Here is a 12,935-nt window from a genome sequence, read left to right as displayed (position 1 = left end):
TGACCGACCAGGGAACGCCCCCTAATCCCATTCATCTGGCAAAACAATAACAACACCTGAACACGTGTGTGTCGAGTGCACGTCTATCGCTGTCTAGCGTGGTTTAGTTGTTTTATTGGTCGAAACTGAAGCAAAATGCCGAAAGTCAAAGCCGAAAAGAAAAGCCGACAGCATGAATCGGCTCCCAAGCAAGGTCTGTCGACTGAAAAATTGAAATTTGGAAAAGCTACAGTTCTCGCCGACTTTACCGTTTACACACATCAAATCTGCTGTCCCTATACTAATAACATAGAAAGGCGATAACTGTTACTCGGCGAGAACTGTAACTTTTCCATATAGTGGCGACTCAATTTTAAGTTGCCCCCAGAACCCAGACTCTATTAACAATAATATGCACTCCTGTGCCAAATTTTCGTTTATTCTAAGATAAACAACTTTTGTTAAGTAGCCAATAATTGAGTCACAAAAAGTGTGTGAATGCTTACTGAGTATCTTGAATTAATTATCTAATTTTTCTTCAGGAATCATGTTTAACAAGGATCTTGGTCAGCACATATTGAAGAATCCACTTGTGATTGTGAGCATGTTGGAGAAGGCCGACGTCCGACCCACAGACACTGTCCTTGAAATTGGTCCTGGCACAGGAAACATGACCGTCAAGCTCTTAGAGAAGGCTCGCAAAGTGGTTGCATGCGAAATCGACACACGGTATGATTTTATATTCTAATGCTGAATATATATTAAATCTCAACCTTTACTGTGTGATCCTAATGCTCAATTTATCATACTCAATCGAGTTCTGCGTCTTTGTTTCTCTTGTATAGAATTATCAAGCATTATCTCTTAATTTGCAAACTTTTCAGGCTGGTTGCAGAGTTGCAGAAGCGAGTGCAGTGCACGCCACTGCAGCAGAAGTTGGAAATCAAGGTGGGCGACGTGATCAAAGCTGAGCTGCCCTTCTTCGATCTGTGCGTCGCCAACATCCCCTACCAGATCTCCTCGCCGCTCATCTTCAAACTGCTGCTTCACAGACCTTTTTTCAGGTGCGCCATCCTGATGGTGCAGTTGGAGTTTGCGCAGCGACTGGTCGCCCAACCCGGAGAAAAATTGTACTGCAGACTGTCCATCAACACGCAGCTACTGTCTAAAGTCAATATTATCATGAAGGTGATAATGCCGTGAAATGAGACTTAAATTAGCTTTCAATAATGATGTGACCTTGCAGGTAGGGAAAAATAACTTCAGGCCGCCGCCAAAGGTTGAGAGCAGTGTTGTGCGACTGGAGCCGAGGAATCCACCGCCACCGATCGATTTCAAGCAGTGGGATGGGCTGACCAGGATTGCATTTGTTAGGAAAAACAAAACCCTCAGTTCACTTTTCAAGCAGAACTCTGTTTTGGACACATTGAGCAAAAATTATATGACCTACTGCTCACACAATGAAAAGGTATGTTTTCTAACATTATTTGTTTGCAGGGACTCTCAATTCTCACTCATGCTGTATTTCAGGAGGTTCCAAAAGACTTTGACATGAAGAAAAAAATTGCGGATGTTTTAGGCAAAAGTGGATTTTCCGAAAAGCGTGCGAGGACAATGGATGTAGATGATTTCATGCAGTGAGTTTTTTTCAGTTCCCTGGAAACTGCTTTATTTATTTATTTGACGCAATTTATTTTTCAGGCTCTTGCTGGCATTTAATCAAGAGGGGATCTACTTTGGATAGATGGAAGCAAAAACATAAATTTTCTAATAAATAAAAGCAAAAGATATGTATATATGCTAAAAGGGTATGTTTTAATTTTTGAGGATGGAAAACCCCATCCATGATTCACTCTTTACTGTTTTACAAAGACTTGCGAAATCATTGACACCAATCAAAGATTAGATAATGCAACGCAATCCTTGAACAATTAAATAAAAGGAAATCCCTTAAGGGATGAGGGTCAAATTATTAAAAACTATTTATTGACCAATCAAACACTTACTATGGTGTTTACGCATAAACGAGTTCAAAATCAGATAGCCGCGTTTACTCTAGCGGTTGCGTTCCCAAAATGATTCGCACAGCCTGCATTTTAGCTCTCACACTCAGCGCTTTAAGTAAGCGAAGGGTTGAGCATATTAGTTTCTCTCAGCACTGCCTATAAACAACGACATCGCGTTTGGTGGGGTCACATAATATATCGTGAATGGCACCAGAGTCTAACACTGACGTATTCCATTACACTGAATGGATCGCAGCTAACGACGTCTAAAATTTTAATATTTTGCGCCTTGCAATAACAAATTGCTCTATTATTTAACACAATAACCCAATGTTAGTGGTTTAGCTGAAAAAAGAAAATACATATGTGCAATATTGAGTGTCACGCGGCGGCTGGAAGATAAACACACGTGACTTATAAATTGCTGCGCAGGTAGCATATCAGTAATAAATGGATTTTGGACTTAAATTTTACATATGATTTTGTTTATTTTCATTTAAAATAAAAGTCTGAATAGAAACAATTCCATGGAAATGATGTTGGAAAATTTAATCATGATTGATTTTTAATAATTTTCGACAGTTGTTTCATACAAGTCACAGTTATTATAGTCTGCTGTTGTGACTTTCAAATAGAGCACTGTGCGGTTGCGGTTTTGGTACTAAAAAACTGCAAACCGCCCACAACAACCACAGATGCGGTTATAATTTTGCGGTTGCGGTGCGGTTGCGGTTTCATTTTTGCGGTTGCGGTAGAAGGGCGTTACGCATAACGGGGATGGCGTTACGCATAACGGGGATGGCGTTACGCATAACGGGGAGGGCGTTACGCATAACGGGGAGGGCGTTACGCGTCTCGCGTAACGGGTAGGGCGTTACGCATAACGGGGAGGGCGTTACGCGTCTCGCGTAACGGGTAGGGCGTTACGCATAACGGGGAGGGCGTTACGCATAACGGGGAGGGCGTTACGCGTATCGCGTAACGGGTAGGGCGTTACGCATAACGGGGAGGGCGTTACGCGTCTCGCGTAACGGGTAGGGCGTTACGCATAACGGGGAGGGCGTTACGCGTCTCGCGTAACGGGTAGGGCGTTACGCGTCTCGCGTAACGGCTAGGGCGTTACGCATAACGGGTAGGGCGTTACGCGTCTCGCGTAACGGCTAGGGCGTTACGCATAACGGGGAGGGCGTTACGCGTATCGCGTAACGGGTAGGGCGTTACGCATAACGGGGAGGGCGTTACGCATAACAGGGAGGGCGTTACGCATAACGGGGAGGGCGTTACGCGTCTCGTGTAACGGCTAGGGCGTTACGCATAACGAGTAGGGCGTTACGCGTCTCGCGTAACGGCTAGGGCGTTACGCATAACGGGGAGGGCGTTACGCGTCTCGCGTAACGGGTAGGGCGTTACGCATAACGGGTAGGGCGTTACGCATAACGGGGAGGGCGTTACGCATAAAGGGGAGGGCGTTACGCGTCTCGCGTAACGGGGAGGGCGTTACGCGTCTCCCGTAACGCATCTCGCGTAATGGGTAGGGCGTTACGCAAAACGGGGAGGGCGTTACGCGTCTCGCGTAACGGGTAGGGCGTTACGCATAACGGGGAGGGCGTTACGCATAACGGGGAGGGCGTTACGCATAACGGGTAGGGCGTTACGCGTCTCGCGTAACGGCTAGGGCGTTACGCATAACGGGGAGGGCGTTACGCATAACGGGGAGGGCGTTACGCGTATCGCGTAACGGGTAGGGCGTTACGCATAACGGGGAGGGCGTTACGCGTCTCGCGTAACGGGTAGGGCGTTACGCATAACGGGGAGGGCGTTACGCGTCCCGCGTAACGGGGAGGGCGTTACGCATAACGGGTAGGGCGTTACGCGTCTCGCGTAACGGGTAGGGCGTTACGCATAACGGGGAGGGCGTTACGCGTATCGCGTAACGGGTAAAAGTTACGCATAACGGGGAGGGCGTTACGCGTCTCGCGTAACGGGGAGGGCGTTACGCATAACGGGGAGGGCGTTACGCGTCTCGCGTAACGGGGAGGGCGTTACGCATAACGGGTAGGGCGTTACGCGTCTCGCGTAACGGGTAGGGCGTTACGCATAACGGGGAGGGCGTTACGTGTCTCGCGTAACGGGTAGGGCGTTACGCATAACGGGGAGGGCGTTACGCATAACGGGGAGGGCGTTACGCGTCTCGCGTAACGGCTAGGGCGTTACGCATAACGGGTAGGGCGTTACGCGTCTCGCGTAACGGCTAGGGCGTTACGCATAACGGGGAGGGCGTTACGCATAACAGGGAGGGCGTTACGCATAACGGGGAGGGCGTTACGCGTCTCATGTAACGGCTAGGGCGTTACGCATAACGGGTAGGGCGTTACGCGTATCGCGTAACGGGTAGGGCGTTACGCATAACGGGGAGGGCGTTACGCATAACAGGGAGGGCGTTACGCATAACGGGGAGGGCGTTACGCGTCTCGTGTAACGGCTAGGGCGTTACGCATAACGGGTAGGGCGTTACGCGTCTCGCGTAACGGCTAGGGCGTTACGCATAACGGGGAGGGCGTTACGCGTCTCGCGTAACGGGTAGGGCGTTACGCATAACGGGTAGGGCGTTACGCATAACGGGTAGGGCGTTACGCGTCTCGCGTAACGGGTAGGGCGTTACGCATAACGGGGAGGGCGTTACGCGTCTCGCGTAACGGGTAGGGCGTTACGCATAACGGGGAGGGCGTTACGCGTCTCGCGTAACGGGTAGGGCGTTACGCATAACGGGGAGGGCGTTACGCGTCTCGCGTAACGGGGAGGGCGTTACGCATAACGGGTAGGGCGTTACGCGTCTCGCGTAACGGGTAGGGCGTTACGCATAACGGGGAGGGCGTTACGCATAACGGGGAGGGCGTTACGCGTCTCGCGTAACGGCTAGGGCGTTACGCATAACGGGTAGGGCGTTACGCGTCTCGCGTAACGGCTAGGGCGTTACGCATAACGGGGAGGGCGTTACGCGTATCGCGTAACGGGTAGGGCGTTACGCATAACGGGGAGGGCGTTACGCATAACAGGGAGGGCGTTACGCATAACGGGGAGGGCGTTACGCGTCTCGTGTAACGGCTAGGGCGTTACGCATAACGGGTAGGGCGTTACGCGTCTCGCGTAACGGCTAGGGCGTTACGCATAACGGGGAGGGCGTTACGCGTCTCGCGTAACGGGTAGGGCGTTACGCATAACGGGTAGGGCGTTACGCATAACGGGGAGGGCGTTACGCATAAAGGGGAGGGCGTTACGCGTCTCGCGTAACGGGGAGGGCGTTACGCGTCTCGCGTAACGGGGAGGGCGTTACGCATAACGGGTAGGGCGTTACGCGTCTCGCGTAACGGGTAGGGCGTTACGCATAACGGGGAGGGCGTTACGCGTCTCGCGTAACGGGTAGGGCGTTACGCATAACGGGTAGGGCGTTACGCATAACGGGGAGGGCGTTACGCATAACGGGGAGGGCGTTACGCATAACGGGGAGGGCGTTACGCGTCTCGCGTAACGGGTAGGGCGTTACGCATAACGGGGAGGGCGTTACGCGTCTCGCGTAACGGGTAGGGCGTTACGCATAACGGGGAGGGCGTTACGCGTCTCGTGTAACGGCTAGGGCGTTACGCATAACGGGTAGGGCGTTACGCGTCTCGCGTAACGGCTAGGGCGTTACGCATAACGGGGAGGGCGTTACGCGTCTCGCGTAACGGGTAGGGCGTTACGCATAACGGGTAGGGCGTTACGCATAACGGGGAGGGCGTTACGCATAAAGGGGAGGGCGTTACGCGTCTCGCGTAACGGGGAGGGCGTTACGCGTCTCGCGTAACGGGTAGGGCGTTACGCATAACGGGTAGGGCGTTACGCATAACGGGGAGGGCGTTACGCATAACGGGGAGGGCGTTACGCGTCTCGCGTAACGGGGAGGGCGTTACGCGTCTCGCGTAACGGGTAGGGCGTTACGCATAACGGGGAGGGCGTTACGCGTCTCGCGTAACGGGTAGGGCGTTACGCATAACGGGGAGGGCGTTACGCGTCTCTCGTAACGGGTAGGGCGTTACGCATAACGGGGAGGGCGTTACGCGTCTCGCGTAACGGGTAGGGCGTTACGCATAACGGGTAGGGCGTTACGCGTCTCGCGTAACGGGTAGGGCGTTACGCATAACGGGGAGGGCGTTACGCATAACGGGTAGGGCGTTACGCGTCTCGCGTAACGGGTAGGGCGTTACGCATAACGGGGAGGGCGTTACGCGTATCGCGTAACGGGTAGGGCGTTACGCATAACGGGGAGGGCGTTACGCGTATCGCGTAACGGGTAGGGCGCTACGCATAACGGGGAGGGCGTTACGCATAACGGGGAGGGCGTTACGCATAACGGGGAGGGCGTTACGCGTCTCGCGTAACGGGTAGGGCGTTACGCATAACGGGGAGGGCGTTACGCATAACGGGGAGGGCGTTACGCGTCTCACGTAACGGGTAGGGCGTTACGCATAACGGGGAGGGCGTTACGCGTATCGCGTAATAGGTAGGGCGTTACGCATAACGGGGAGGGCGTTACGCATAACGGGGAGGGCGTTACGCATAACGGGTAGGGCGTTACGCGTCTCGCGTAACGGGGAGGGCGTTATGCGTAACGGGTATTGCGTCACGCGGGACGGGTAGGGCGTCGCGCGGGACGGGTAGGGCACTTTTTATAATATATAATATAGCAACAATTTAAAAAAATCTCCTTTCTTTGAATAAATTAAGTGTTGTCATCAAGCCAATCAACTACTATAACGTTATTGATGCATCATAAATGGAATAAATGGGCTTCTTTTAGTGGACAAGTTGATCGGATCAAGAGCCACTTAAATGTGTGCCCGCAATTAAAAACCGGGCCAAATTTTTCAGAATGGTGTAATTTTTAGGATATCTTAAAAGTTATTTCATAACTTAATTTAAACTACATTTTTCCACTTTTTGGGTTCTTTGAACCTCCAAATCTCAGGTTCCAACAATCAGAATTGCAAAAATTTCCTACCGTTAGACTCGCCTTGACCTCCACTAACAGTCCAAGTGTTTATGGGGAGCTTACCCTCATCCCCTCTCAACCCCATTGCTTCAACTTTAATAAAAAAAATTAACCTGCTTCCATTTGCATCGACTTGGCTTCAAAACATTTAAAATCATCCTAAATTCCTACTGAATTACCACCCCGTCCATTCAACCAAAACTAAAAAAAATGTTTTTAATAAAATGTAAATTAATAAAATTATCCAGAGCTATAAAATGTTATTCATTTCCGAAGGGTTTAAAGTATAGGGGTGGACGGTAAGATCCCCTAAACCCTTCAGCTGCTCAGGGGAGGTCAAGACGAGTCTAACGGTGAAAAGTTTTTGCAATTATGATGGTTAAAACCCGTGATATGGAGTTGCACGCAGAAATAATTAAATTTAAGCCTTGCCAAAAGAAAACTATTTTGTTCTAAAACATTAAATAAATTGCGGTTTTGCGGTAATTTTGCGGTTACCGTAACTACGGTTTTGGTCAAGACCGATGCGGTTGTGGTGCGGTTGTGGTTTTTGATTTAAAAAAATGCGGTTACCATGGTAATGAAAATTGACACCGCACAGTGCTCTACTTTCAAACTAATGTAAATCGCAGAGTAAAAAAAGGACAATTATTTTTTCCGTGTAAGTTAATCAATATTAACTTTATGCATAACTACAAATACGCATTGAGATTAATGTCCCTTAAATTCTATTTCATGATTGAGTAATGCCTCATTTAATTTTAATGATAGATTCAGGGGAAAACAAAACAAGAGCCTGCAATATTCTAATGAAGAAAAAGCATCTACCGCATAGAATATGTAACTTAAAAATCAACATAAACGTCACAGACTTAACATACGCAAATTTTTATCAGCACAAATCTGTTTTTAGAATTTAGAATGTTATTCTTCGACCGACAACTTGAGCGTTGATAACGATCCTCGTTGATACATATACGTAAGGAAAAAATGTTTGGGTTGTCACTTAAAGATGTAGATTAGATCAGGTGACTTGACCGTGAGTTGACAAAAAGGGCAAAAAATTTCAAATTTAAATTTGAAATGTGTAGAACAATTTTAGCTCTTAAAACTTGTTTAATAAAGACGCCATTAACTTCGTTAATTTGTTACTTGTAATGTTTCAAAATATGACCTGACTTTAGTTGGTAAATAAGTAATTAGTACAAAATCTAGTAATCCAAAAGCACGTTAAAAATTCTCAGATTTCAAATTCCCGATATACTTTTGACTTTATTTCTTTTGAACCGACCGAATGTGAGTGTTCTTTGTTCCCTCGTGCCTCTTTATGTTTAGCTGTTTCGCAAACGATTTTTTCTCATTTAATCAATCTAAGATAACGCGTGGTACAAACCCAGATACCTATATAAATTCTTGCAGACATCTAGTGCAGTACCATTTCACGATGATCCGCGCAATCTGCTTCTTGGCCCTCGCGGTCGCAACTTTGGGTGAGACAATTCAAAAATATTTTTATCTCTAGTTTTCGCTAACTTTTTGCTCTTATAAGCTCTGCCAAACAAGTTCGAAATCAACGTCGGAGATCACAGAATTGTGAACGGCACTGATGCCCCCCAGGGAAAATACCCTTCACAGGTGAGAAACACATTTGAGATATATATCGTAATATGTGTTGAAATAAAAACGTGCAACTAGATTTCCCTTCAATGGTTTGGCTCTCACTCCTGCGGAGGCAGCATCGTGAATGAAAACTACATTTTGACTGCTGCCCACTGCGTCGATGGGTAATTTGGGGGAATTTTGTAATCCTGGCCATTTATTAAGTCTCGCAATTATTAAAATTTCCAGCGACACCCCTGACCTCTACACCATCTACGCTGGCAGTGTTGACTTGGAAGGCAACGGAGTGGCCATTAACGCCGCTGAATTCAAAGTCCACGAGGGATACAATCCTTTTAACAACTACATTGACGATATCGCCCTGATCAGGGTTCGTTTGACTTTGATTCTGACTGATGGTGCCTTCAACAGCTAATTATTTTACAGCTGGCTACCCCCCTCACTTTTGATGAAAACATTCAGCCAGTGAGCCTGCCTGAGCAGCTCCAGGAAAGTGATGGAGGCACTTCAGCAACCGTCATCGGATGGGGATATCCTTACGTGAGTTTATAACATAAATTGGTGAAACAAAAAAATTCTTTTAACTAGCCCGTTGGCCAGCACTGATAAGACACTCAGAAGTTTCAAAGCAATGGGAGATATTTGAGCAGTTCGGGGACCCAACTGTCAGAGATGGCGAAAGGTGGTTAATTTATAGTGACTCGAAATGCTCAAATAGCTCAACGGGCCGGGAGGCGCACTAGCGCAAACTAATAAATAGAGAAAATCTTGAAGTTGCCCTTTCCCTAACAATTTAATTTGATTTTTATCAGACCGGTGGTGACGTGATGCAGTTCTTGCAAGAGGTCGACATTTTTGTTGTGTCCGACGTCGATTGCCAGGCGATCCATGACAATCCCCCTCACGAATCCAACATCTGCGCCGGAGTGCCCGAGGGTGGCAAGGGACAGTGCAGCGTAAGTGCCGACAGTTTAAAAAATATCAAGAACGTCTCAAAATAAAATTTTACTTTAGGGTGACTCTGGTGGTCCTCTGTTTGTCAACGGTCAGCAGGTTGGAATCGTGTCTTGGTCTGTCAAGCCCTGCACCATTGCGCCCTACCCGGGAGTCTACACCCAGGTTTCTTACTACATTGACTGGATTGCCGCTAACGCAGTTTAAGATTTGTAACTCTCTCAAAATGTGATCAATAAATTTAAATGTGTGATAAAAATTGAGTGAAACAATGCAAATCATTTCCCATCAAAGACGCGATTAAAGGATTACTAAGGGCTTAACTTAATGGTTAAAGCATTTATTGATAATTGTTAATTGAATGAAGATAGAGCTTTTTATAGCTACATACAGTTAATAATTGATCCCATTATTCCCTGCACTTAAATCTATTTGCTAAGAGGTAAGCGAATTGCACCTGCGTTAATTAAAACTATTTTTGGAAACATATAGTAGTGGTTTTTAAAAAAATTTCCTCTGTTTTGGAGTCTCAAAATGGTTTGCCTCAGAGTGAATTCAAGGGAATTTTATTGTTCTGTACGAGTCAAACAAGATTATCCTAAGCAGTGACAAAAATACACTTGACGATTTTTAGTCCCCGTCACGATCCAATTACATGATTTTGAAAGAGATAACAAGCAAATGCAGAATGTTTGATTGAAAATTATCACCAACGACATTGATTAGCAAATATTTATCAGCACAGAAACTATGTCTTTAAAAATCATATCGGTATTGTGTACTTGAATATTGATAAACAATAATTTAATAAAAAAATTGGATTGGTACATTAAGTAAATAGATTGGATCATGCAACTTGCCCTTGATCAAAAAAATATACGAATTTTCATGATACGTGAGAACACCAATGTATATTACAAATTTAGGCACTAAATTGTAAAAAGGGCCACCTTTCATCCCAAACTTTTAATTGTACTAAATAAATATTGAGTAAGACATGACTGGAGTAGGCAACTAGAACACCCATAGTCTGGTATTCCAAAGCAAGTAATCGGTTTTAAATTCGTCATTATAACTTGTGACTGACTCAAGTGGCGACCTAATTGTCCTTATTTACTTTTGGTGCATTTACTGTCTCAATTATTTTCCGCAAACGATTCATTTAATCAATCAGTGATAACGCGTGGTACGAGCACAGAAACCTATATAAATTATTGAAGGAATTTAGTGCAGTACCATTTCACTATGATTCGCGTAATCTACTTCTTGGCTCTCGCGTTGGCCATTTTCGGAAAGATATATTTATGAAAATATTTTGCTAACTTTGAAACTTAAGCACTGCCAAACAAGTTCGAAATCGCCGTTGGAGATGACAGAATTGCGAACGGCACTGACGCCCCGCAGGGAAAATACCCGTCATAGGCGAGAAACCTATTAAATTTTATCAAATAATATTAAATATGAGCACAATACTAGGCTTCCCTTCTTTGGTTTCGCTCTCATCTCTGCGGTGCCACAATAGTGACTGAATACTACGCTATGACTGCAGGACACTGCGTTTATTTGTAATTTGGGTCAAGATTTATGCCCCTCAAAATATTAAGTTGTTTTTTTTAGGGAGAGAGATGATCCCTTTAGATTTGAGGTCTATGTTGGCAGTGTTGACTTAGACGACGGCAACGGAATAAGAGCTCCTGTTGCCAAAATAATCGTGCACCAACTGTATTATGGTTTTGAACACTATATACACGATATCGCCCTCCTCAGGGTTTGTTCAACCTCAATGCTAGATAAATGCACCTATTACTGTAGCTCATTAATTTCACAGCTCACTAACCCCCTCACCTTTAATGCTAACATTCAGCCAGTGCGCCTCCCTGAACCTTACCAGGAAATTGATGCAGGCGCTTGGGCCACCGTCGTCGCATTGAACACAGGCTTTTTCGGTAATTTTCAATTAAATGAAGCTTTCCCCTCCAATAAAAATTTCCCTGGATTCCCTGCACCTTAAATCCAATTTGCTAGGTGCTAAGCGAAAAGCGAATATTTTAGTATAATTATTCTTCAAAAAGGTTTGGATTTTCTGTACAAATAATTCCAAAATTTTGTATAATGCTAAATCGGTTTAATAAAATGTAATTAGTCCTCGCAATCAGATCGATCTTAAGATAAACAACCGTTTTGCATATTATGTGTCTCATTTAAGACACTTTGTACTTAAATGCATTGTTACAAATTGATAGCCAAACTCACATATCGGCGGTGCTCTCAATGTGGCGACGCATCTGATAGTCGACCACCAAATCAGCCTTGCTCACGTGATGTCCACAACCTCCAATCGGACACCTGGAATCAAAGCGATAGTTCGGTTTGTTTGACTATGTGGCGGCCAGTAATACCTGATAAAAGGTCTGAGGTTCAAGAGAGAGTCAATGGACTTCTTGTCAAAAGTGTGCCCGCACTTCTGAGACTTGTAAGGGTCAGTCATAATTTGCTTGCTAATGGGACAAGTCGTGCTGATGTGAACGTCAGACATCAACAGGCCATCCTCCTCGTTCTGCGAGGAAGGCTGATCTTTGTTGCCCAAACCAACTGAAAATTATTAATTATTTTTTGCTGTTTTTGATTTCATAAAAATGTAAATTTACTCTTAGTCCTGGTGTCCTTGACAATTTCTTTGATGTTTTGGTAAAGATCATGGCTTTCATAATCAATCTCTTCAGCATCATCTTCTTTCTTCAGCTCCTCAAAAATCTGGAAAAATTTAAGATTCATTTTGAAAATTATATATTGGCTATTTCATCACTAACCTCATGGGGAGTCTTTGTGTTTTCTGGATCAGCATACAAAGTTTCAGTCCTTTTCAGCAATTGTTTGTGACGTTTATGTCTTATTTCCATAACGCAGCTATCACCAATCACTGATTGGCACTTTTCTAGAAATGCTTCTTTCTCTTCATCTAAAAATATAGAGTGCAAAGAAAATTTAGAGAGATATATAACTTTAATATTTTTGTGCTATATTTATTTTCGTGAAAACGCGGAAATCGCTAGTGAATTATTTGTAACAAAAAGCCATTATTTTGTATGTAAACAATTATTACATTTATGTATATGTATATGCATATGTACATACATACATCTACCAGTCACAAAAAATTTCGTTGTTTGATATTTTTATTTCATTTATTAAACCAACAACCAACCTGTGAGTCCGCTAAGTTCCAGCTTGTTTGTGACTCTGGACAAATGGGAAAGGAACTTTTGGAGGGATTCGTCGACCACATCTTGTAAAGTTTCCATGCTTTCTGACAGAAAACAATGATGTCTCAAGTCCAAGAGTAAATA

The 12,935-nt window shown here is 45.3% G+C and overlaps 3 protein-coding genes across 3 annotated transcripts; 2 read left to right on the top strand and 1 right to left on the bottom strand.

The window, feature by feature from the left end:
• Nucleotides 1–27: 27 nt before the first annotated feature.
• LOC135938269 (probable dimethyladenosine transferase) lies at nt 28–1,819 on the top strand. Its single transcript, XM_065481850.1, has 6 exons — nt 28–193; nt 522–708; nt 864–1,167; nt 1,226–1,447; nt 1,510–1,616; nt 1,681–1,819. Exons 1-6 carry the CDS (start codon nt 136–138, stop codon nt 1,721–1,723), a joined length of 921 nt encoding a protein of 306 aa, XP_065337922.1. The 5' UTR covers nt 28–135; the 3' UTR covers nt 1,724–1,819.
• A 6,486-nt stretch (nt 1,820–8,305) lies between these two features.
• Nucleotides 8,306–9,847, top strand: LOC135940580 (trypsin-1-like). Its single transcript, XM_065485520.1, has 7 exons — nt 8,306–8,504; nt 8,564–8,649; nt 8,710–8,798; nt 8,863–9,004; nt 9,061–9,174; nt 9,447–9,590; nt 9,649–9,847. Exons 1-7 carry the CDS (start codon nt 8,342–8,344, stop codon nt 9,793–9,795), a joined length of 885 nt encoding a protein of 294 aa, XP_065341592.1. The 5' UTR covers nt 8,306–8,341; the 3' UTR covers nt 9,796–9,847.
• Nucleotides 9,848–11,837: 1,990 nt separating this feature from the next.
• Nucleotides 11,838–12,890, bottom strand: LOC135941340 (E3 SUMO-protein ligase NSE2-like). The gene is made up of 5 exons (XM_065486746.1): nt 12,794–12,890; nt 12,399–12,547; nt 12,237–12,342; nt 11,988–12,180; nt 11,838–11,934 (listed from the first exon to the last, which is right to left on the bottom strand). Exons 1-5 carry the CDS (start codon nt 12,888–12,890, stop codon nt 11,838–11,840), a joined length of 642 nt encoding a protein of 213 aa, XP_065342818.1.
• Between the last annotated feature and the right edge of the window lie 45 nt (nt 12,891–12,935).

This window comes from Cloeon dipterum, chromosome 3, assembly GCF_949628265.1.
Source record: "Cloeon dipterum chromosome 3, ieCloDipt1.1, whole genome shotgun sequence".
In the NCBI taxonomy this organism is placed as follows: Eukaryota; Metazoa; Arthropoda; class Insecta; order Ephemeroptera; family Baetidae; genus Cloeon; species Cloeon dipterum.
Note: the sequence above shows the minus strand (reverse complement) of the source record. Positions and strands in the feature narration are given on the sequence as shown.

What these genes read in the sequence shown, in the direction of transcription:
- LOC135938269 (XM_065481850.1), top strand. Translation starts at nt 136, where the DNA reads ATGCCGAAAGTCAAAGCCGAAAAGAAAAGCCGACAGCATGAATCGGCT. An exon ending in TGAATCGGCTCCCAAGCAAG is followed by an intron (nt 194 to 521) that starts GTCTGTCGACTG and finishes ATTTTTCTTCAG; the next exon opens with GAATCATGTTTAACAAGGAT. An exon ending in ACTGCTCACACAATGAAAAG is followed by an intron (nt 1,448 to 1,509) that starts GTATGTTTTCTA and finishes GCTGTATTTCAG; the next exon opens with GAGGTTCCAAAAGACTTTGA.
- LOC135940580 (XM_065485520.1), top strand. Translation starts at nt 8,342, where the DNA reads ATGTTTAGCTGTTTCGCAAACGATTTTTTCTCATTTAATCAATCTAAG. An exon ending in GCTGCCCACTGCGTCGATGG is followed by an intron (nt 8,799 to 8,862) that starts GTAATTTGGGGG and finishes TAAAATTTCCAG; the next exon opens with CGACACCCCTGACCTCTACA. An exon ending in GTGGCAAGGGACAGTGCAGC is followed by an intron (nt 9,591 to 9,648) that starts GTAAGTGCCGAC and finishes ATTTTACTTTAG; the next exon opens with GGTGACTCTGGTGGTCCTCT.
- LOC135941340 (XM_065486746.1), bottom strand. Translation starts at nt 12,890, where the DNA reads ATGGAAACTTTACAAGATGTGGTCGACGAATCCCTCCAAAAGTTCCTT. An exon ending in CAAGGACACCAGGACTAAGA is followed by an intron (nt 12,181 to 12,236) that starts GTAAATTTACAT and finishes AATAATTTTCAG; the next exon opens with TTGGTTTGGGCAACAAAGAT. An exon ending in AACCTCAGACCTTTTATCAG is followed by an intron (nt 11,935 to 11,987) that starts GTATTACTGGCC and finishes CTTTGATTCCAG; the next exon opens with GTGTCCGATTGGAGGTTGTG.